Source organism: Salvia hispanica, chromosome 2 (assembly GCF_029641045.1).
Source record: "Salvia hispanica isolate PSC_SH4W2 chromosome 2, Shi_PSC_v1, whole genome shotgun sequence".
NCBI classification, from domain to species: domain Eukaryota; kingdom Viridiplantae; phylum Streptophyta; class Magnoliopsida; order Lamiales; family Lamiaceae; genus Salvia; species Salvia hispanica.
In genome coordinates this window covers 48,090,095-48,115,583 of record NC_142693.1, presented here as the reverse complement: position 1 = coordinate 48,115,583, position 25,489 = coordinate 48,090,095, and the positions used below count along the sequence as shown (strand labels likewise).

Sequence of the window (25,489 nt, the reverse complement as noted above, 5' to 3'; positions counted from 1 at the left end):
TGGCCGGCGAATATGGAGAGGACGACGGCGCTGGCAGCAGCGGAGAACCATCGGTATTTCAGGCGGACGAGGCGACAGTGGAACTCCGAACGACGACGGCCAAATCAACGGCATTCTCCAAATTCTCAGTCCTGCGAGGCCGGATGTGCTTACGTTTGAGTCCTGTGGGGTGCATAATGGCCGGGGGGAGGCGACGGCGAAGAGTATAATCTAGGAGAAGGATGGAGGCAGAAGGGAAGGAAGAGCCGAAGAGGATAATGGTGGAGCGGCGGTGATTAGCCGAAAATTTAAGAATTTGGTGTGAATAAAATTGGAGCAAAAAATATGAAAATTGTTGTGAAAATATTAAGGGTAATTTGGTGATTTCATAAATATTATAAGAGCAATAATAAGAAAATTGATAAAAATTCAAAAATCTCTTATTCCAAAAATTTCGCATGCCACGATCCTATATTTCAAAAGATCAGCAAATTTAATCCTAAATTTCGAAAAGCCTGTTATCTATTCCACTCTACCATGAACCATATAATTTTGTTGATTTTTAAAGTGCCAAATATTTTAAATAAATATAAAGGATTTAATTTGAATTTTGATAAAATTAAGTAAACATGGATATGTGTATTGAATTTTTTTTTCAAACTTACTAAATTTGTTTAAGTTTATTCTATACTTACACATATTATCAATATTATTATTAATGATAAAAGTATTATATTCACTGGGATACAAATTATAACAAACTCTTAATTTGGTAAGTCCCAACTTTATTTTTATAAAAAAACACTATTTTCTTGTCAAAATTTGTCATTATAATAACGAATTATTCTTAATATTTTAAAAATGTTAAGAATAATATTATGATGTACTGCAGGTCAAATTGATTATATGCTGGATTATAGATAAATTATTAAAGCATTTTACCTCTGAGCAATAGGACATGATATTCAAATTCTGAGTAAATATGCTAGTCCTAGTCCTACACTCAGAATCTGTCAGAAACATTTTCATCCATTCATTCATAGCAATACACCATGGGCAATAAGAAACAAAACACCAGAAAGGAAGAGCAAAAAAAACAAAGAAAGGTATATTTACATCTCACTTTTTTTTTATATATTCTCCTCTATTATAGTTCCTCTTTCTTCTTCTCATCTAAACTTTCATACAAGCTATCATAAACACTTAAAGAAAGTAGAGAAAATAAGAAAACAATAAGATGAGAATGCTTCCTTGACTAGATGAAGATGAAAAAAGTTGAATCACTCCATGACTAGTTGCATATGCCGGTTCATGTCCTTTAGGTACGTCGTTGAAGAGTAATCCTCCAAATCGCAAGAGTCCCAGAGTAACGCTTTCATTCCCATTGACTTCTGCTTTACATCCACCACTTCATTCTCACCTTTTAGCAGCTTAACAACCTGCATTGTCACTTTTAATTAGTTATTCTTCTCGCGCTTTGAAGAAGAAGAAGAAGAAGAAGAAGAAGAAGAAGAAGAAGAAGAAGAAGAAGAAGCAGAAGAAGAAGCAGAAGAAGAAGAAGCAGAAGAAGAAGAAGCAGAAGAAGAAGAAGAAGAAGCAGAAGAAGAAGAAGAAGAAGCAGCAGAAGAAGAAGCAGAAGAAGAAGAAGCAGAAGCAGAAGAAGCAGAAGCAGAAGAAGAAGAAGAAGAAGAAGAAGCAGCAGAAGAAGAAGCAGAAGAAGAAGCAGAAGAAGAAGAAGAAGAAGAAGAAGAAGCAGAAGAAGAAGAAGCAGAAGAAGAAGAAGAAGAAGAAGAAGAAGAAGAAGAAGAAGAAGAAGAAGAAGAAGAAGAAGAAGCAGAAGAAGAAGCAGAAGAAGAAGAAGCAGAAGAAGAAGAAGCAGAAGAAGAAGAAGCAGAAGAAGAAGCAGAAGCAGAAGAAGAAGCAGAAGCAGAAGAAGAAGCAGAAGCAGAAGAAGCAGAAGCAGAAGAAGAAGCAGCAGAAGAAGAAGCAGAAGAAGAAGAAGCAGAAGAAGAAGAAGAAGAAGAAGAAGCAGAAGAAGAAGAAGCAGAAGAAGAAGCAGAAGAAGAAGCAGAAGAAGAAGAAGAAGCAGAAGAAGAAGAAGCAGAAGAAGAAGAAGCAGAAGAAGAAGCAGAAGAAGAAGAAGAAGCAGAAGAAGAAGAAGCAGAAGAAGAAGAAGCAGAAGAAGAAGCAGAAGAAGAAGAAGAAGCAGAAGAAGAAGCAGAAGAAGAAGAAGAAGAAGCAGAAGAAGAAGCAGAAGAAGAAGCAGAAGAAGAAGAAGCAGAAGAAGAAGAAGCAGAAGAAGAAGCAGAAGCAGAAGAAGAAGCAGAAGCAGAAGAAGCAGAAGAAGAAGAAGCAGAAGAAGAAGAAGCAGAAGAAGAAGAAGAAGCAGAAGAAGAAGAAGCAGAAGAAGAAGAAGCAGAAGAAGAAGAAGAAGAAGAAGAAGAAGAAGAAGAAGAAGAAGAAGAAGATGGCGTAATGTTGATTACCCGCGACATGTTTGGGCGCATGTTAGGCAAGTGATGTATGCAAATGGAAGCTGCAAACATGGCACGTTTCATGTCTGTGGTGTCGTATTTGTCTCCTAACTTCGGATCTGCTATTGCTTTAATGTTGTTCTTCTCCAAATATGGCTTTGCCTGCAGTAAGACTCGATCTTAGAAATGTAAGACGGAAAGTAGAAATTCGCAAGGGGTGGCGAAAACATACCCACATGACAAGGCTTTGTCTGCTGGAGGTATCAACAGCTCGTCGCCCTGTTATGATCTCGAGTAGTAGAACTCCAAAAGCAAAGACATCGGTCTTCTCATGAACGACTCCATGCATGAAATATTCCGGAGCCATGTATCTGATTGGGAGATGGAAGTAAATAAATATAACAGTATCGTACATCAGTGTAAAGAGAAAACTGAAACCACTATATAAGTTTAAGTCACTCATATTACCCAAAAGTGCCTTCAATGGGAGATACAACGTGGTGAAGCCAATTCTCCGGAAGCCATTTTGCAAGTCCGAAATCAGATATCTGCAGAGAAAGTTTGAGTTATACGAAACGGTATGGTATAGCAGTATAATATAATGGTAGAGAAATTGGAAAGAAACCTGAGCCTCATAGTTTTCAGAGAGTAATATGTTGGAAGCTGTTATGTCACGGTGAATGATGCGCCTTTGGCAGTCGCAATGCAGGTAGAGCAGCCCCTCGGCGATCCCTTTGGCCACCTTGTAGCGCCTATCCCAATCCATAGCCTCCCTGTCGCCATGTAGCACGGTGGAGAGGCTTCCATGTGGAGAGTACTGGAGAACGAGATGTAGGCCGCCATCGGCACTGAATCCGATCAGCTTAGCCGTGTTGGGATGGTCGATGTGAGCGATGATCCCGAGCTCGGACAAGAAATCACCAACTCTGTCCTCATTGTTCTTTTCTTCACTTGTGATCTTCTTCACTGCTACAAGTTGGCCATCTGGTAAAACCCCTTTGTACACTTCAGCATGCCCCCCTTTCCCAATCAGATTATCTGTTTCATATTTACAAAATGTTGTGTCAATGAAACATTAAATTTTGGATCTATTATTCAAAATGAATAGAGATATAGTTATGAATCATGATGAACCCAACTACTTAAACTTGCCCTAATAAATTTCAACTGTATTCTTTTTTATAGACTGGATTCAATTTTGTATCTAGTCTGCTAGTCATAACAAAACGTTCAAAATCAGGAATACTCCACTTTTCGGAGATGAGGCAGTCAAATGAAGTATACACTGGGACCCACCCACGATTGATTTCGAGTCTGCTAGTATAATTCCAAGGCACTTTATTACATGGCAGCTAGGTGACTCATTTATTGTACTATTTGATTGTGATGGTATATTCAATATTGAATGATATTAATGGCGGAAACCAATAGAAGGAAACTTATGATTAATATTTCAAGAAAGATGGAATTATTCAATTCAATTATTTAACTTTTGTGAACTATCCAAACTGAACTGAAGGTAGTCAAAAGGTTTTAATATGGAAACATAGTTTGCCTAACTTTTTGCATATATCTATTTGAGAATTGGGCGCAATAAAAACAAAAGATTAACTAACTGGGAATGGCCGACAGCGACACTTTCAATGAAAAGTAAAAACAGAGCATGCGGCTATTAACTAAATACTCCATCCTCCTCTCATAAAACTGAATTATTTTCTTTTATGCAATATTGTTTCATGAATTAAACAGAAAAGAATAGAGTTGAAAATAGATTAAAGTAGAAACGATAACATTTTCTAAATGTATTATTAAATAGTAATCCCTCCGTCCTATAATAGATGACACACTTTTCTTTTTAAATTGTCACACAAAAGATGTTATATTTCCCTTTTTCAGAAAAAGTTTTCTCTCACATTAATATAAATATATTATTTTCTTTCTCTATCTAACATACAAAATAACATCTCCTAAAATTCGGTGTCAATTTCCAAATATGCCATCTATTATGGAACGGAATGAGTACTATAGACAAATGAAAGAATTGCACACGTAGGTTGAATTTTACTATCTATTGTACCAATTTTAATAAAATTCGTGGTATCTGATAATATGACTATTTTTTATGGACGGAGAAATGAAAGGATTAGTAACCTGGGCTAAAGTTATCAGTGGCTAAATTGAGTTGCTGAGATGTGAAATTCCTCCAAGAAGGCTTGGGCATGGCAATGTCCTCACAAGAAATAGCTTCACCAGCACTGTGATTCCTCCCCAGCCTCTTCTTGAAGGCCTTCTTCGACAAGTCGTACCCGTAGCCACCGAGCAACGGGATGGTCGAGAATTTCATCGGAGATCTCCTCTTCATCTGCCCAAACAGCTTCTTCCAATGCAGAGTCCCATAGCTATGCTCCCATGCCGTCCCCGCCCTCTCTCCCTCCCCGTCCGAGTACCCGCCCGTCACCGGGATCTCCAACACACCCCTCGGAGATGATGGCGATGACGATGGCGATGAAACCTCATATGTTGCTGCAGCACCACTTGCTTCCTGTGCCTCTTGCTTCTTCACCTCTGTTTCACCTTCACACACGCATCAAAACTGTTAACTAATGTGCAGTTAGAAACAACATCGATATTTCTTTAATATCATTAAAAAAAAGATTTGTACGAATAAATCTCGTACCTTCCATGATCAAGATCAAGATTAAAAATATTTTGACTACAACAAAGGAGGCCTTCAAAAATAGGATATGATTAGCTTTGGCAAACCCTCCATGTCATTTTCCTCTGCCCTTCAAGAACAGAGGAAAAGTACAAAGAGAGAGAAACGAAATGGAACAAGAAAAGGAATAAGAATTGGTGTTTGTTTCTCTATTCTTTGGAGAGTGCAGAGGGAAAACCTGAGCTTAATATGTATGTGGTCGAGGGAATAAATGCTATATTTATACTTACCACATTCTTAAATAATTACTACATTTTTATTTTACGTGCAATGTCATTTAATGAAAATTTAGGTACATAATTCCTGGCGTAACTAACACAATTTTCCCTTGTGTTTTCTTTGAATTTTGGGATATAGTAATTTGTTTTTTCCTTATAAAATACAATTGCATAAGATAGAAAAAATATATTGAAATAAAGTCTATATATTTCCGAAATTACGCTACATGATGGCCTTTTATGGTCAAATTTGTCTACTAATTAATTTTGGAAAACAAACTTTTCTTTTAATTTTTTTAGGAATCTACTTTTAAAGACCGCCAAAGTAAAGAATCAGTATGAAGACAGAGAAATCTTTTACTTTTTATGAGCCGCAAAAATTCAGAGAAAGAATTGTGGGAGAAAAAAGAAAAGAATGTTTAGATTTTGGCGTGAAGATATTTCCCACAATCCCCTTGGTTAAATATTCATTTACTGAGATTGGATCAATTGGAATATATCTCAAACATAATTTGATTATTATGCAATATTTATCAAGTGTGGGTATTGCCTATTTATGTCGGTAACATGCATGATTTTGGAATTTAATACTACATTTAATTGAATTTGTCAGACATCTCTCATATGGTTTCATAAAAGAAGGTCCACACAACATTCATACCATGAATGAGTAAATTTTTATAAATTTTATTTGCATAAATTGGTATGTGGACCCATTTACTACGTAGTAAAAGTACTGATCACAAGTATGTTATGAATTGTGGAAAAATAAAAAATACTCTAACAAACATATACCAAATCAAATTAGTCAAGTAAGGATTTGTATCTACTCAACGATCTTGAAAGGTGAACGAATTCATCTTAACAAATTATGGAATGGGGATAACGAATACCGACCCCACTAACAAATCGAAGGTTACAAAAGATAATTCATTTCTAACGAAAATATATATACATATACATAGTAGTAGTACATATTTTTATTTTTCTTGCGTTCTTACAATCTATAATTGGTACGTACTACTATTGTTTGTTTGAATCAAGTCTTTAAAATTCTCAATGTATAAAGTACTAAATATTTCGTTTCTTTAGTGGGTGCGTGATATACGTACATTGATATTGTCAACAATATTGTAAAACTGACATTACATATAAAAAGATTATTTAACGTCAAATAAATTTGAATATAACGATTAACATATAATTTGGAGTTAAAATCTAAGTTATATGGTGACATAAGGATCCTTGTTTAGTAGGTGAACTAAATCCTCAACTAGTCCTTGCTATTTAGTTCGCAAAATGCATATGGGTCCTAATGTACTAACATCTACTATTAATCTACTCTAATTTGAATGTTCGCTTTCCATAACTTATCCTATAATTAGTTTCTTACCATCTTACTATTCCACACATCCCTCTTCTAATATACTAGTATAACTTTTGCTAAGAACATTAATATTCGAAGCTAATTATTCTCTTTTTCTCAATAATGTGAACTACAAAAAAGTCCTTGGACAATATGGTTCGCATATTTTCAATACCTGATAAAAAAAAATAGTACTAGTATATTACCATAAGTCATTGGACAAAGATTTAATTTCATTTTAAATACTCGTACACTACTTTTGGACTCTTTTTCTCTTTTATTAGTTTTAAGGGATATTTTAGTCTTTATGTTTAATATTTCTCTTTATTTTATATCGCTTTTGGTCCCTATAAATCACATTTTTGGTAACTAATGCAATTTTCTTCCCAAAACGCCCTCTAAACAAATACATTTTCTCATTTATGTCATAAAGGATATTTTATTAATCAATATTGTAATATCTTTTGTATGTTGTGTATTAAATATTTACCATTAAATTAAATTAAAGTGAGAATGAGAGAGAATAAGAAATTAAATAAATAATAAGAAGACAAGAAAATGTAAAAGGAGTAATAATGGATGAGAGAGAAATATAATACTCCCTCCGTCGAAAGGTAGTTGGAGCGTTTCTTTTGAGCGTGAGATTTAAAAAATTAGTGTTTTAAAAGTTAAAGTGGAAAAAGTAAATTAAGAGAGATGGAGAGATACTAAAGTATATATAAGAGATAATAAAATTTGCTAAAATATCCATTAAAATTAATAAGGGGCAAAAAAGGGTAAAAATGTCTAAAAATAATACAAAAGTATCTCAAATGAAATAAAGTGTGGTGATATATATATACTTATTGCTGGGGTTGGTGCCCCTTGCACATCGAAAGACTTGTACAAAACAAATAAATCAGACACGGATCTATTTGACCGATTATGCGATTAATCAATTCACATGTTAAACAGATAATTGCATGCTAGAACGCAAATATTTCATGCTTAAAGAAAGTAAATCCTAAAACATGAATTCTACGGTTCAGAGTTACCGATTTTATTCTCCAAAGAATCGTCGATTGCTCGCCTTCTCCACGTGATGATCTTCGATACTAGACCACGGATCTTCTCTCTGGTTCCCGAACTGTATCTCGATATCAGGGTGGGCTGATCTTATCAAAATACTAGGACTCGAATAAAGAAGACACAAAATTCTCACGGAGGAGAGCTGAAAATTTCGACTCCTTCTGTAGAGAGAGGAGATCGAAAATTTCAAATAAAATTAAATTATGTGTCTGTCTCTCCTTTATTCTCCTATTTATATTAAGTTTCTTTTGGGTCCAGACAGAGATCTATGGAAGGTTTTGGATATGGGCTCCCCCAATTAGCTTTTTACTAATTTAAATTGAACCCACAATTTAATACAAGCTTATATTGGAATATTACGAGCAGCCACTACAGAAGTAATATTGAACTCTCCCCACCCAAATCCGAAATTACAAGTAATCCGGGTTTCCACTTTGTTTATTATTTATTTCCCGCGCTTAAGATATAAATGTCCATTAATTAATTAATGTCTGCTATGGACTTAATTAAATAACATCTTATTAATTCCAAGAGTGGACTTAGCAAGAAACATTTATTTATTATTCATAGAGCGATAAAACTCCAACTGGCCAGTTTTCTGAATAATAAAACCTTGTTCGAGCTCCTCTTGAGGACATTATCAAACGAGACTCTCCTCGCGCACGTTTCAACATAATAGCAATCCTAGCACCGCTAGATATTAATCACCACTACCCAATATATCAGGATTATTGGGTTGCGAAAAACCCGCACCATTTGATAAGTCAAAGTAGTGCATAATCAATACCGCATGCTCAATGCTAACATATGTAGATTAAGAAATACTCCCTCCGTCCCCCATTAAGAGTCACACTTTTCCATTTCGGTCCGTCCCCAATTAAGAGTTACACTTCATTTTTACCATAAATAGTAAGTAGGTCCCACATTCCACTAACTCAATTCACTCACATTTTATTATAAAACCAATATAAAAAATGGGTCCCACATTCCACTAACTTTTTCAACCAACTTTTCTTTACATTTCTTAAAACTCGTGCCCGGTCAAAGAGTGACTCCTAATAGGGGACGGAGGGAGTAGTATTTTATCAATACCTAGTCTTTCAGTAGATAGCATAAAGACACGTCTTGCTGTTAGATCCGTTCAGTGCTATACCACACCAATGTCATCTTATTTCAGTAAGGCTTAGAAATATGCGGACTGACATTGCAACCTTTCACGACAGGTAGCCAAAGCCTATCTAGGTTGTGAAATTTTTCTTTTTCTTTTGCAAAGCATTGCATAGATCTGACCGTGTTACCTTAAAGTGGACGACGCCCACAACCGGTCTACTAAGCAAAAGACTTAGACTTTGTTTACTTCTTATGCATTTAAATGTTTGTAAAACATCTTATAAATGCACAAGCAAACACAATGTAATAATAATAGTGATTCTATTCGTGCGAGACTGCTCGAATAATACTGAATCGGGTTAAAAGTGGATTGCAGAGTTTTACGTATACAAGCAAGATTCTATTCGCGCGAAACTTGCTCGAAACATGCTTTTCTGTATACCAAACCTAACAATCTCCCACTTATACTCAAAACATGCTTTCGAGTATACCCACTGCCAAAAACTCTTCCACTTATACTCAAAGTAGGTCTTTATACTATTCATTTCACTAAGTGAAAGAAAAATCTGCTTGGTTGTTTTCTGATAATATCTTTTTCATCATAATGTCTTTGCTGCGTACTTGATCTTTAATTAATTTCATCTCCATATGTAATTGCTTAGCTTAATAAACTCGTGTGTCCCTTGAGTTAGCCTTCACTAGAGTAATAAAAAAAATACTCATAGGCATACTCAAACTTACGATTAAAGCTATTAGGAAGATATTCCTAAGGTAAACACATATTCAGAGGATGACTTACTCGATCACTGGTTAGTCATAAAACTAAGACAGTGTACCCCCAAGGACATTGCATGAATGACTGGTAAACTAGAATATAGTTACTAGTCTTTCTCAAGCACTAGGGTGTATTCATTACCTCAATCAAAATCCTTTGTCATGGTTAATATGATATATACTTGCTATGCAAAAACACAACTAATATCAAACTTAGTACACATTATAGCATACATGAGACATCTATCTCCAAAACTAGTCTCATTATTCTTGATCTCACTAACTGTCAAATGACACTCGATTAGAGACAAGACAATTCCATCTTGAAAGGTAAAACCTTTGCATGGAAATTCTAATGCTAAAACTTTCCAAGCAGTGTATAGATATAGAATTCCTAAGAGAATCTCATCATTCTTTCTAGCAATCTTAAAAAGACTTAGATGCTCAGAATGTAATTAGTTTCTCTTTAATCCTTTATCTTAAACTGGGCAGACAACCAGTTTCCTACGCTAGATGTCAATCATAGTTGTTTGCAACTTTTGTAGATTTCATCATCGTAGAGTACCAATAATACCATATTTAATGCACTTTCAACTTCTTTGTGCTTACAGCACTGCTATGGGCAAAAGTCAAATTCCAGATATTTGACAATTTTGATAAAACACATATACTCTGATTTAGATGCTTGCCTAAGACCACAAAGGTCTTTATAAGCTTCAAATCATGCGTTTCTTGCCCTTAATTACATATCCATTAAGACATTGTAGTAGATGATTTCCTCAAGACTTCTATTTGTAGAAGGTTGTCTTGACAATCATAATACATACATTCTAATTTATGTAAGTTCTAATAGACAATATGATCGAATAAATCCTGGCACAACGATAGCGAGAAGATAATTCTCTTTGGGCATAACCCATTGTCATTGTCTAGCCATTTGAGATCCACATTTACAATTGCAAAGATACTTGCTCCCACTGACTGACACAACCTGTAGGTAGTATTGCAAGTCTTGTAAAACATGTTGTCTATCTTAGATTGTAATATGGAATCTATCACCTTTTCAAAGATGATTATCCAATGTAGTTAAAGGGATTATGTTCAAGTTAATCGAAGACCGAGTCTTACGACACTCTTAGACCCAAGAACTTGTTGTGTTCCAATGGAACGCTCCCACTACGATATGGTTCTTACAATCTTAGGTAGTGAAGTTGATTTTATTAGTGCAAAAGTTTCTAATGGTATGACTTCTTGGTAATGTGGAAAATCAGATATCTCTCTCTTTATTTTGAGAGTTATCACGCTGTTAGGCTTGTAGTTCATCTCTTGATCTTCATACAAGAATTATATCTTTGAAGATTACAGAACTTATAACCTTACATCATTTGGGACAAACCTTAAAACATGCCTCAGTACTCAACTCCAATTTCTTGGACACTTTTCCAACACGTGTTGGAACAACATTACACCTTGAGATGTGCTGGACTAGAGACACTCTAGTCTACAACACGTATTGGAACAACGTTACACCTTGAGATGTGCTAGACTAGAGACGCTCTAGTCCACAACTCGTGTTTTGTAGAAGGTACTGATGTTGGTGGTTTCTTTAATGTTTATCCCATCAATGATAAGATTTTAATGAGTACAACTCATCACATAATCAAACATGTCTTAGAAAGACTTCGATTCCTTCTTACATAACTATCCCATTCATGAGATGAATGCTTGGATTCGTTAATGGAGATTAGACTCCCACTACTGATCATAACCCTTTGCTCGTCTCCTTATGGTGTAAACTATTGAGATTTGCTAGTCTTTCTATGTTGCACTTCTATAAGTATTCTGAATCTCTTGAAAAATCAAATGATTCTAACTCATAGTGCATCAAATAGACTTTTTCAACTCTCAAGCTATTTAACGAAATGTTAAAATCTTGATAGTCTAGACCAGTTCGAACAATTTCTAAGTATTTTCTTGGCCTTAAGGCTAAGAGCCATAAATATTTTATCATTCAATGATTAAGAAGTTGATGTGTTGTTGAATACTCAACCTTGTCGCACTTATATTATTTTAATACTATGATGCCTTAAGCATCAACCATAAAACAATAGTTGAGCATTAATAGCTCCCACTGCAACAAAAACCTAACTGGATCAAGATCTCTTACTTAGAAGTTGCATTGTCATGTAAGTCATTGTCTTTCTATAAAATAGGTCAATCCAACTCACAAAGCATCTTTTCTCGCTTTAAACAAACTTCGATGACAATCCAGGCTCTCCCATTTCCATATCTAGTCTTTTGTTCAAATGAACTAGGACTTAAGAAAAATGCAGACTTTATGAATTCGTCATCTATCATGTTACTTTCTTCTAATAGTAACACAACGACTATTGTTCTGAAGATTTTCTACTTTTCAGTTAAACCTTCTTATAGTCATTTCTTGTTACTTTAGGCGATGACTTGTGTCAGAAACTATTTGAGTGATCAAAAGATCCTCAAAACATTCTGTCACTCTAGGATATTCCAATCGAATCATCTTGACAGATTCTATTGATATCCATCTTTCATCGTCATTAACCAAGACTTGTCGAGCTACTTAAAGGAAAATAGCTTGACCTTATTCCTCAAAGAGCTTGTCAAGTACATGCATAATGCATTCTCGAACATTCTTCGTGGAATTATGTCGAGGAAATGGAGGGCATGAATCATTGAGTATAAACTCCAAGCTTTCAGCGATGAGAATTTTATCCATTTTCGTTTCCGGTCTACATAATTTAGGCATTCAAGTTTTCTTTCTTTAAGGATCGCAGACAAATATTAAATGACATAATGAAGATTTGGCAAAGAAACTTATTATCACATACTCATGCTCAATACATAATCAAAAATAACCACAAAACAATTATGTATCTTACAACAACAAAATTAATAAATTGTATCCTCCACTGGAGGTTAATACGCATTAAAATTTTGACAATTTTACTGGTCACAACACCGACGCATCAATTGCTTCCTCCTTTGGAGGTTGATACGCCTAATGCTGCCTAAGCACGACCATAAGATTTAGCATTACAGAATTTTATTTCTACAACAGACTCCCATAACAATGTCCATGTGCTGACAACAAAAAACCAAGCTATCTCGTAAATTCTGATTGAACCCTGAAACTCGCAGTTCCTTAGGATTATCGTCCCCACTCTGCAGGTGGCAATAATATTGGGAACCACTTTCTAGTTCATTCTATTTATTATGTGAGAAGTCCGCCCTTATGAACTTGTTGTTTTCGTAGGATTATTGTCCCTACTCTGTAGGTGGCGATTATATTAGAAAATCAGCTTCACAAAATTTGGCAGACCAACCGATGGAGGCCGTATACAACGCACTTGTTGTAATCATCACTTAGATATTTTGTATGATTTTGCATAATTATCACATAAGCAGATAAAACAGATAATTCACTTAAAATAGATAAACACCAAATAAACAGATAAATCCATTTAATGCATGGCATTTAAACACACAGGATAATTATCGACAATTATTTAATCTAGTCAAGGGAGAATCAATTAAATAATTAAGTTTTATATTGGATCATAATTATCCAATTACTGATAGGATTTATCAAGATAGAGTTAACTATCTAAATCCATTTAGGATTATTCAAGATTTTATATCGATAAAATCAAATCATACAATTTAAGATAACATTGATCTAGGATTATCATTATTTAAATCGTACTAGGATATTACTAGATAGAAACAATCTCATCATAATCCATAAGATAAAAATAAAATCCTATCAACCAAGATTTATATCAATCTCAATTCTATTTAGAATAGACATTATGGATATATCAAACATTACTTAGGATTTCTTAGATAAATAAATTTATCTAAATCCAATTAAATAAGGATTTTCTTATATATTATCAATATCATAATCTATCTAGGATATAAATCCAAAAGATAAGGATAACTTAGATTAATATTTATTTTTAATCCATCTAGGATTTGTCTTAATAGAATTAAATCTATTCAAATCCATAGGATGAAATAAATTAATATAAATGTTTATCCTTATTCATCTAGGATTTATCTTGGAATAAATCCATGTAAATCCATAGAATAAGATAATATTATATTATAATTATTCAAATCTATCCAAGATTTATCTAGGAAAAATCCTTATAAATCTATAAGAAATGAATAAAATATTATATTATTACTATCCAAATCCATCTTGAATTTATCTATGAATAAATTCATATAAATTCATAGGATAAGAATAAAATACTATATTATTACTCTCCAAATCCATCTAGAATTTATCTATAATATATAAAATCCACAAGATATATTCAAATCTTAATTCTAAATTAATCTTGAATTATTTCCAAAATTAATTCAAAGAGTTAGGAAACCCTAATTTAATTTTGGAAAGCGAAGTCACGGGACGAGACGACGTCGCGCATAGGAAAATTCTAATCTTGCACGCTGTCGGAGACTGCCAGCCTGCTCCGACACCGGCTGCTCACGAAGGTCGCTGTCTTTCGAGCCCGGGAACTGCCCACGAAGAGCTCCCACTCAGACCGCCATCGCCGCCGGCATCAAGGTAGTCTTCCCTCTCCGTCTCACGCATCCACCGAGCCTGACGTCTCCGACGCTGCTGCGTCGACGTCGCTCCGCTGGAGCTGCTGTCGCGTCTCCGGCGTCAGCGGTGCTGCTGCCTCGCGAAACCACCGTTGCTGCTGCTGCGACATCTCCGACGTCGCTGCCGCCGTGTCACAGCTGCTCCGGTGTTGCTGTTCGCTGTTGCGACGCCTCTGGCGCTGCTGCTGCGTCGTCGCTTGTGCGACGTCGTCTCTGCAGCCGCCGGCGCTGCTGCCCTTGATCTGGCCACCGAAGTCGGACTGCCGCTGTCCGCTGCACAGCTGCGTCAATCTCACACCGCCGGAGCTGCTGTTGCTGTGTCTGTTCTCGAAACTCCACGAGACAACATCGCGGTGTGATATGATTTGAATAGTCGTGAATTGAGTTACGGCATCGATAGAATCAATTGAAAAAGTGACAAACTAATTATCAACTAATTTGATTCTTCAATCATAATTCACGTCCAAATCGTAATAACAAAAATATTGTTGTGAGCAATCATTACATGAATTGAGTCTAAGAATTGATTCTGGAGAATTAATTCTCCCAATTCGATGAATTTGGGCAGATCACAAGATCACGCAACTTTGGGCTTTTCCGTTCATACGTTATGTTCAGAATTCGAGAATTAACAACAACCACGCAATGAAAAAAAAAACATGCATTCAAGCAATTAAAAAAAAACATGAAATTAATCCACATAATCAGAGCCAAAAATTGGCTCTGATACCAATTGCAGGGGTTTGGTGACTCTTGCACAGCGGAAGACTTGTACAAAACAAATAAATCAGACACGGATCTATTTGACCGATTATGCGATTAATCAATTCACATGTTAAACAGATAATTGCATGTTAGAACGCAAATAATTCATGCTCAAAGAAAGTAAATCCTAAAACATGAATTCTACGGTTCAGAGTTACCGATTTGATTCTCCAAAGAATCGTCGATTGCTCGCGCCTTCTCCACGTGATGATCTTCGATACTAGACCACGGATCTTCTCTCTGGTTCCCGAACTGTATCTCGATATCAGGCTGGGTTGATCTTATCAAAATACTAGGACTCGAATAAAGAAGACACAAAATTCTCACGGAGGAGAGCTGAAAATTTTGATTCCTTCTATAGAGAGAGGAGATCGAAAATTTCATAAAATTAAATTATGTGTCTGTCTCTCCTTTATTCTCCTATTTATATTAAGTTTCTTTTGGGCCCAGACAAGGATCTATGGAAGGTTTTGGATATGGGCTCCCCCAATTAGCTTTTTACTAATTAAATTGAACCCACAATTTAATACAAGCTTATATTGGAATATTACGAGCAGCCACTACAGAAGTAATATTGAACTCTCCCCATCCAAATCCGAAATTACAAGTAATCCGGGTTTCCACTTTATTTATTATTTATTTCTCGCGCTTAAGATATAAATGTCCAGTAATTAATTAATGTTTGCTATGGACTTAATTAATTAACATCTTATTAATTCCAAGAGTGGACTTAGCAAGAAAAATTTATTTATTATTCATAGAGCGATAAAACTCCAACTGGCCAGTTTTCTAAATAATAAAACCTTGTTCGAGCTCCTCTTAAGGACATTATCAAACGAGACTCAACTCGCGCACGTTTCAACATAATAGCAATCCTAGCACCGCTAGATATTAATCACCACTACCCAATATATCAGGATTATTGGGTTGCGAAAAACCCGCACCATTTGATAAGTCAAAGTAGTGCATAATCAATACCATATGCTCAATGCTAACATATGTAGATTTAGAAATATACTCCCTCCGTCCCATTAAAGATGACCCACTTTCCTTTTTGGTTTGTCCCAACCAAGATGACCCATTACTTAAAATGGAAACCCCATTATCTCTACTCTATCCTCTCTCTCTTACTTTACTCTCTCCATTTAACACACAAAATAAAGTTGCATAAAATCTCGTGCCGCCCAAGAAAGGGGTCATCTTCCTTGGGACGGAGGGAGTAGTATTTTATCAAGACCTAGTCTTTCAGTAGATAGCATAAAGACACGTCTTGTTGTTAGATCCGTTCAGTGCTATACCACACTATGTCATCTTATTTCAGTAAGGCTTAGAAATATGCGGACTGACATTGCAACCTTTCACGACAGGTAGCCAAAGCCTATCTAGGTTGTGAAATTCTTCTTTTTCTTTTGCAAAGCATTGCATAGATCTGACCGTGTTACCTTAAAGTGGACGACGCCCACAACCGGTCTACTAAGCAAAAGACTTAGACTTTGTTTACTTCTTATGCATTTAAATGTTTGTAAAACATCTTATAAATGCACAAGCAAACACAATGTAATAATAATAGTGATTCTATTCGTGCGAGACTGCTCGAATAATACTGAATCGGGTTAAAAGTGAATTGCAGAGTTTTACGTATACAAGCAAGATTCTATTCGCGCGAAACTTGCTCGAAACATGCTTTTCAGTATACCAAACCTAACACTTATCAGGTATGTAAATATACAAACCATATTTTCCAAGGACTTATTTGTAGTTCACTCTTCTTAATAAAAACACTTAAACATAATGGAACGGTGATTGCCATAAATAATTGCAGGCAGGGACGGATCCATATGAGCATCACAAGGGGCAATTGCCCTAACTGAAAAAAGTTATTTATACTATTTCGGTTATTAATTTTTAATTTTTTTTAAAAATATCCTCTATATATGCCCATTCTCTACTTATCTTTATATATATTTTTGCTCCATATGTATGGAATTCCTGGCTCCGTCCATGACTGCAGGTGTTTGTGCAAACAAAACAGACCGCCATGTTATTACAAGTCAATTAAGTTAAGTTTATTAATCACAAATAAAATTGAAGAAATTTAAGTTAACCTTAGTCAAGAGTATTGACTGTCAATCAATTGTATCATGAAGATCATAAGAGCATCCACAATAGATGCCCGATCTCACACCCGATCGGCCGAGATCGGGCTCGGGCATGATCGGGCATCCATTGCAAGTCTCGGGCATGTCCGAGAATGACCGAGAATTTGGTCGCGCCCCATCTCTCGCCCGGTCCATCGGGTGTGAGATCGGGCGCCCATTGCAGGCTGATGCCCGAGCCCGAGCCCGATTATTTTCTATTTTTTTTTAATTTTAAATTATTTAAAGCCTAATTAAACCACTACAAATACTCCATTTTTCCTTCACTTTTCACACACCAAATCTTTCACTTTCTCTTCTCTATTTTTAATTTAGTATTTTAGTTTAAATGTAGTTTATTTTAGCTAAGTATGATGTAGTTTCACTTTTAAATAAAGTAATGTAGTTATTATTTTTGTGGTGTTTAATATAATATATTTTGGTATTTTAGTTTAATTAAAAATAAAATTAAAAATCAATGGTTTAAAATTGAAATGAAAAGTGGATAAGGGATAGAGCATCCACTTGGGCTCCACCATTGTAGAAAGATAGGGAATGATGATGTGGCAACCACTAGGGCTCTCACTAGGGCTTTCATTAGGGCATCCATTGTGGATGCTCTAAATGTCTTATTAGTGTAACAAGTTAACAAGTGAACTTAATAAGTTCGTACACAGTACACCTCCCTCCTTCCATCGTAGAAAAAATGTAACGTTTTTCTTTCATTTTTCTAAAAAAATGTTACACATCTATTCTTTTTAAAACCCTCATTAATATTTTTAGTTACTTTTATTTTCATCATTATTGCTTCAATTACGTTTTTATTCATATTCATTACTCCTTCCGTCCCCGATTAAGAATCACACTTTGACCGGGCATGAGTTTTATGAAATGTAAAGAAAAGTTGGTTGAAAAGTTAGTGGAATGTGAGACATATTTTTCTATATTGGATGTGAGTGAATTGAGTTAGTGGAATGTGAAACCTACTTACTATTTATGGTAAAAATAAAGTGTGATTCTTAATTGGGGACGGACCGAAATGGAAAAGTGTGACTCTTAATCGGTGGCGGAGGGAGCAGTAGTTATAGTACATTTAACCATCTTTGTTCTCTATTTTACGTACCGAACTATTTCAGAAAAAAATCATGGTGGCCAAAAAATGTGAAATTTTTTGAAACACTTATTAGTAAATTTAAAATGATGGGAATTCCAAATATATCAAGGAATGTTTGTCCAAATTTTCTAAAATCACAATTTTGCCAAATTATTGACTTGGTATAACGGTCATATTAGAGAAAAGGTAGTATTCTTGTTATGTTTTTTGTATTAGGAAACAATATTGAAATAGAATTGTAATTACAATACATAAGTCTAATCAAAGCGAATTAGCTATTTTTGGGTTTAATTCAATTACAGAACAAAATTTCATATTTTCCATTCTTTCGTTTCAAACCTTCCCTCAAGCTAAGTAGAGGAATCTCTATGTTCAGTTTATTAAGTATATTTGTAAAACTTGCCTTTGTTATAATGTTTGCTTGTTGATCTATCATTGATGAAATGGCGATCTAAATGCACATTTTGAGATAGTAATTAGTCAATCTTAGTTAAAGAATTTTGTAGTTAAAAAACCTTTATCAAGGCAATTTTTGGCCCATTGTAACTCAACCTTCTATCTAAAAAGGGAAACTATATTGAGCACTCACAGAGGCCGCCGTCCCGCTGGCCGTGCCACCGCCGTGTGGTTCGACGGTCGAGACGGCGCCACTGCTAGCACCATCAAGAAAATGGGGTGGGAAGGGCGCTGTGACTTCGGCGGTGGCCGAGCCGACGACGACGGTCACTCGGCGCCCATTGTGCGCCGTCTGACCACCGAGTTATTTTTAATTTTTCTTTAATTTGAACTATATATATTCACGTCGTTGCAATTCATTTTATTCGCACTTCTCATTCTACCGATTACAAAACCGATTACAAAAATATCTGTCTCTAGATATAATGAATCCCGATAGAGATTCCCCAAACACCGGCGAATCCCAATATCCCCCATGTGGGACACAATACCCTAGCGGCGGATGGAGCGGCGGGACCAGTGGTGGCGGATGGGGGAACGCTGGCCCCGGTTTTGGTGCCTTCGCATGCGGGAACCAATTTCCCGCCAGCTTCATTTCGGTCCCTTGGGGTTTTCGGACGGCAACGTCGGGGGCAATGTTGGTGGCAATTCCTCCTTGTAGACCGGTAACCCCCCAATCGCCAGTCTATCTAGAGGAGTTAGGGATTTCTACGTATAGGGACACTAAACCTCAGCGGGCGGAGAGGAGTTAGGGATTTCTAACTAGAGGATGAGGTCTTCAACGATGATGAATTCTAACTAGAGGAGTTAGGGATTTCTACGTACAAGGACACTAAACCTCAACGGGCGGAGAGAGGAAGGGGAAGGGAAAGGGGGAGGATGACAGCTGGCTGGAAGGGGAAGGAAGTTGCCAGCCATTCGTCGCAGACAGACGCTCCTGCAGAGAAGGGGTTGGAGGACGAGGATAAGAGGTCGGTGTACAGTTTGGCGGAGTGCGGTGCTGTTGCGAAGGCTTGGAGCTCGATCGTTGATGATCCCCTTGGGGGGAATAAGCAAACACAGAAGGGGTTTTGGGTTCGTTTTCGGGAAAGCTACAATTTGCAAGCCCAAAGGCTCGAAGGAACACAATCCCGACGAACTCCGGAAGGCATGGGATCAGATAAGGAAGACCCTATCCAGATTTGCCGCATCTACGAGAACAACGTCCGCTCGATGACTAGCGGCCAGCCAATGGACGACATCAAGGAGTTGTCGTTGAGCCAGTACCCCAAGGCTGGGCGTTTTCCGCAGTTTAAGTACATGGAATACTTTCTGGTCCTAAAGGACTCTCCCAAATTCTAGGAGGAGAGGGCTGAGGGCTTTCCGAAGCAGATGCGACTCGGTATCTCTGGCAACTACAGCAGCAACGGTGGTTCCGTTGACCTCTCCGAAGATGTCGACAAGGTGCCTCCCCTAGCTCCCACCGCTAGCGTCCGATTGACTAGAAAAACGCGATGCAGACGTCGAGAGGATCGGCGAGCGATTCTGTGGAAGTCCAATCTTTCGTCGTCGAGACTCTGTCCCTAAACATCAGGATGCAGTTGATACGTGGAAGATGAGAAGAATAAGTGAAAGAAGAATAAATGCTACGAGAAAGAGTAAATAAAGCGGTGCATGGTCGCATGCAACGCCGAGAAACAGAGGATCAAATGAGCTCAAGCGTGAAGTGTAGAGTTAGTTAAACGGTTAGGAGTTAGTTACGAGCTGGTTGTAATTCGGTTAAATGCGGGTGACAGCGTGTATATAAGCTGCCTCCTCACTGTGTAAACTCATGCTTTTCGAATTAATGCAAAATATCTCTTCTCCCTCTTCACCTTGTAACGCGCTACGCATCGGTACTCTCTCGGTCGCCGTTCCTATCTCCGGTGGCCCTGACTTCGTACCAAGTGGTGTATCAGTCCACGTGATCCGGCTTTCGCCATGGTGGAGACACGTTCTGGCGATGCTCGCCGATTGGAGGAAATGTTCACGGCTGCTATGGCCGATCTGACGGCTAAAATCTCTAATCATGATCGCCGGCAAGAAGATCTCGACAAACTGAGAAATCAAGCTGATAACACACGCGGTCAACACTTTAAGGAACTTCGAGAGGAGTTTCTCGCGCTGTAAGTACAACAAAATGAGCTGATGAATCGATTGCTAGCTACGGGCGGTGGCGGCGGCGCACCGTTGGCCGGTGGTGGTGGACCTCCACGGATGCCTTACTTCGCTACTCGCCAATCTAAGGTCGGATTCCCGATCTTCTCAAGGGAGGATCTGACCGGCTGGATTATGCGCTGCGATCACTTCTTCACGGTGGATCTGACACCGGATGAATCGAAGGTGCGATTAGCCGTGATCAATTTTAAAGGTCGCGCTCTCCAATGGTTCCAGAATTGTTCCAAGTATAGGATCAAGCTCTCACAACTCCATGGCTGCTATTTCTGCAAGCTTTGGAAGGTCAGTTTGGCGATCACCTTCTCGGAGATCCGATGACTGAGCTGCTCTCCTTTAAACAAAACGGTTCGTTCTCTGATTATCACGACAAATTTGAATTGCTCCTAGGTCGTGTCTCAATTCCTGATTCGTATGCTATTAGTCACTTTGATAATGGCTTGCGTCCATATGTTCAAAAAGCTGTGAGACTCTTTATGCCTCAAACTCTTGTGCATGCCTATGCTCTTGCTCGTTTACAAGACATGTCTAATGTGAGGGAGGGGTATTCTCAGAATCCTAGGAAGTTTGGGAGTAATGAATCTAGAATGACAACCAATAACTCCAATACTTCTCCCCTGCTCCCTATCCCTACTGTGCCCAACTTTAAAAATAGGAGATTGCTGACTGATGAACAAATGGCTGAAAAACGTGCATAAGGATTATGCTATGGTTGTGATGAAAAGTTTGAAAGAGGTCATAGATGTGTGAAGAAAATCCTATACTTGCTTGAAATAGATGATGACTATAATAGAGAGGAACCTACTATTGAGGTGGAGGAGACTTCTGGAGAAGTTGAGGAAGAGGATAATCCTCTCATATCCATTCATGCCAACAATGGTACTGCCCCTAATGGCTTTAGAACTATGAGAGTCACTGGAAGGGTGGGAAAAAGAGCTGTGAATATCTTGATTGATTCTGGTAGCACACACAATTTCTTGGATTTGCATCTAGCTAAGAAGTTGGGTCTACACTTAACCTTAGTTAGACCAGTGATGGTAGATGTAGCTGATGGAAACACACTAGAATGTGATTCTATGTGTAAGAATCTGAATTGGGTGCTAAGGAACACTACCTTCACTACAGATATGTTACTTTTACCCTTAGGCAACTGTGATATGGTTTTGGGTGTTCAATGGTTGGAGACCTTAGGAACTATCCACTGGGATTTCAAGAACCTCATCATGGAATTCAAACTAATGGGGAAGAGGTTTGTGCTTAGAGGTGGTCAGACTCACTCAAAAATCCAATCCATCAGTGAAAAGGAGATGAATACAATAATCACTAACTACCCAGGTGCTCAGCTATGCTGCATTCGAGTTACTGAGGATGCTGAACCTGAACTTTTAGCCTTGGAAAACAAAGAGCCGACACAGGATCGAGGAGTTTCTGGAGTCTCAAGAGAAGGTATTTGCAGAACCTACCTCTCTATCTCCCATGAGACTCATAACCATCAGATTGTGCTAAGTCATGGTGCCTCACCTATGAATGCTAGGCCATACCGGCATACTGCCTTACAGAAGAATGTTATTGAATAGATGGTTTCTGATTTGTTGAAACAAGGTTTCATCCAACCAAACTGCAGTCTATTTTCTTCTCCTGTGGTTCTTGTAAAGAAAAAAGATGGAACATGGAGAATGTGCATCGATTATAGAAGGCTGAACAAGATTACAATCAAGGATAAATACCCAATTCCCTTGATTGAGGAGCTTCTAGAAGAGCTTCATGGAGCTGCAATCTTTTCTAAAATAGACTTGAGGGCTGGCTACCACCAAATAAGAATGAAAACTGAGGACATCCATAAGACAGCCTTCAAGACTCATGATGGGCATTATGAGTTCACGGTTATGCCCTTTGGCCTTACCAATGCTCCTGTTACATTTCAAAATCTCATGAATGATATATTCAGATCTTACTTGAGGAGGTTTTTATTGGTCTTCTTTGATGACATACTAATCTATAGTATGGATGCAGCTTCCCACCATACTTAAGATTGGTTTTTGACAAACTCAGTGAACACTCTCTATTTGCAAATAAAAGTAAATGTGAATTTGCAAAGGACCAAGTTGAATACCTGGGCCACATCATCTAAAAAGCTAGAGTAGCCACTGATCCTAAGAAACTTCAAGCTATGCAAGAGTGGCCTGTGCCACTGATGTCACTAAGCTGAGAGGATTTCTGGGCCTCACTGGATACTATAGAAGGTTTATTCGAAATTATGGTATCATTTGCAGACCCTTGACTGATCTACTAAAGAAAGATGCCTTCCAATGGAGTGAGGAGGCTAACACTGCCTTCTTAAAACTAAAGGAGGCAGTGATGAGTCCACCAGTATTGGCTCTACCAAATTTCTCTATGCCTTTTGTTGTTGAGACAGATGCTTCTAGCTATGGCATAGGAGTTGTTTCGATGCAGAATGGCCATCCTTTGGCCTTTATCAACAAGACTCTGTCTCCCAAACATAAGCAGCTGTCTGTGTATGATAAGGAGTTACTTGCAATTGTTTTTGCTGTCACCTATTGGAGTCACTATCTGGGAAGCCATCCTTTTGAAGTCAGAACTGATCACAAGACCTTGGCTCATCTAATGAAACAGAAGCTCACTACACCAGGCCAACTAAATTGCTTATCTAAATTGATGGCATTTGATTTTGAGATTACATATAAGAAGGGGGTTGAAAATGTAGTGGCAGATGCTCTTTCCAGAGTCCATTCTTCTGAGATCTTGTACATGGCCATCACTACTGTCTCTACAGATATCTACCCTTTAATTGCTGCTACATGGAATTCTGATCCTAAGCTTGATGCTGTTATTGTGGAGCTACAACAAAATCCACAATGCAACAATAAATTCTCTTGGATTGGTGGTCAGTTGAGGAGGAAAAGTAGATTGGTGGTGGGTGATGATGAAGATCTGAAGCTGAAAATTATCAAGCTCTTCCATGATTCCAGCTCTGGAGGGCACTCAGGAGTTCATGCTACATATAAGAGACTCTCATCCCTGTTTTATTGGGCTAACATGGATAAACAGATCAGGAACTACATCAGAGAGTGTGATGTGTGCCAAAGATTTAAGTATGATAATAATGCCTTACCTGGATTACTTCAACCTCTGCCTATTCCTGAGGAAGCTTGCTCTCAAGTTAGTCTTGACTTCATCGAAGGATTGCCATTATCTGCTGAAAAATCAACCATACTTGTAGTGGTTGATACACTCACAAAATATGCCCACTTTATGAGTTTATCACATCCTTACACTGCCCTGACAGTGGCCCAAACCTTTCTTGACCATGTGTTTAAGCTACATGGCCTACCTACTATATTGATCAGTGACAGAGACAAGGTATTCTTGAGTAATTTTTGGTCAGATTTCTTCAAGCTACAAGGGGTGGAGCTCCATTTATCTACTGCCTATCACCCTCAATCAGATTGGCAAACTGAAGTGGTTAATCGTTGCTTGGAATCATACCTCAGGTGCATGTGTGGAGACCAGCCAACTGAATGGAGCAAATGGTTAAGTCTTGCTGAGTTTTGGTATAATACCTCTTTCCACTCAGCTATTGATACCACACCTTTTGAGGCTCTATACGGCTATCCACCTCCCATCCACATTCCTTACATTCGAGGTGACTCCCCTGTTCATGATGTAAACGAAAGATTGGTGGCTAGAGAGGCTATGTTGGAAGTCTTGAAACATCATTTGGGCCGTGCTCAAAAAAGAATGAAGAGCTAGCATGACAAACATAGAACTGAAAGAAAGTTTGAACTCAGAGATTGGGTATACCTAAAGCTCCAACCTTATAGGCAAAACACACTACGTGATCGCCAATTTCAAAAGCTGAGTCCTAGATACCTCGGCCCTTTTAAAGTCCTCGACAAGTTTGAAGAAGTTGCATACAAGCTACAGCTTCCTCCTAATAGCAAGATTCACCCGGTGTTCCATGTATCTCAATTGAAGAAACGAATGGGACCTCTCACTCAACTACACGGCTCTCTACCGGCTGTGGGCAACTCCACTTTCTTGAAACCTGTCCAGATTCTGGAAAGGCGTCTAGTTAAACGCAGAAACAAGCTAGCAACCCAAGTTCTAGTTAACTGGGCCAACTCATTTCCTGAAGATGCAACGTGGGAATTTCTTCATGATTTGCAGGAGAAGTACCCAACTTTTAAACCTTGAGGACAAGGTTGATGTTAGGGGGGGGAGATTTGATACGTGGAAGATGAGAAGAATAAGTGAATGAAGAATAAACGCTACGAGAAAGAGTAAATAAAGCGGTGCATGGTTGCATGCATCGCCGAGAAACAGAGGATCAAACGAGCTCAAGCGTGAAGTGTAGAGTTAGTTAAACGATTAAGAGTTAGTTACGAGCTGGTTGTAATTCGGTTAAATGCGGGTGGCAGCGTGTATATAAGCTGCTACTGTGTAAACTCAT

At 37.7% G+C, this 25,489-nt stretch overlaps 1 protein-coding gene and 2 pseudogenes across 3 annotated transcripts; 2 read left to right on the top strand and 1 right to left on the bottom strand.

Annotated features, from left to right (window-relative positions):
- Nucleotides 1-990: 990 nt before the first annotated feature.
- On the bottom strand, nucleotides 991-5,345 carry LOC125211338 (receptor-like cytosolic serine/threonine-protein kinase RBK1). 3 transcript variants are annotated; one of them, XM_048111089.2, is made up of 7 exons: nucleotides 5,131-5,345; nucleotides 4,605-5,046; nucleotides 3,079-3,491; nucleotides 2,922-3,001; nucleotides 2,686-2,824; nucleotides 2,466-2,615; nucleotides 991-1,418 (listed from the first exon to the last, which is right to left on the bottom strand). In XM_048111089.2, the coding sequence occupies exons 2-7, from the start codon at nucleotides 4,813-4,815 to the stop codon at nucleotides 1,260-1,262; spliced, it is 1,152 nt and encodes a 383-aa protein (XP_047967046.1). In that variant the 5' UTR covers nucleotides 4,816-5,046; nucleotides 5,131-5,345; the 3' UTR covers nucleotides 991-1,259. The 3 variants fall into 3 exon arrangements, with proteins under 3 accessions (XP_047967046.1, XP_047967031.1, XP_047967039.1); XM_048111074.2 differs by having other exon boundaries at nucleotides 4,605-5,027; XM_048111082.2 differs by having other exon boundaries at nucleotides 4,605-5,018.
- Nucleotides 5,346-20,752: 15,407 nt separating this feature from the next.
- On the top strand, nucleotides 20,753-21,716 carry LOC148932575 (uncharacterized; annotated as a pseudogene).
- A 10-nt stretch (nucleotides 21,717-21,726) lies between these two features.
- LOC148932574 (uncharacterized) lies at nucleotides 21,727-22,595 on the top strand (annotated as a pseudogene).
- The last annotated feature ends 2,894 nt before the right edge of the window (nucleotides 22,596-25,489 follow it).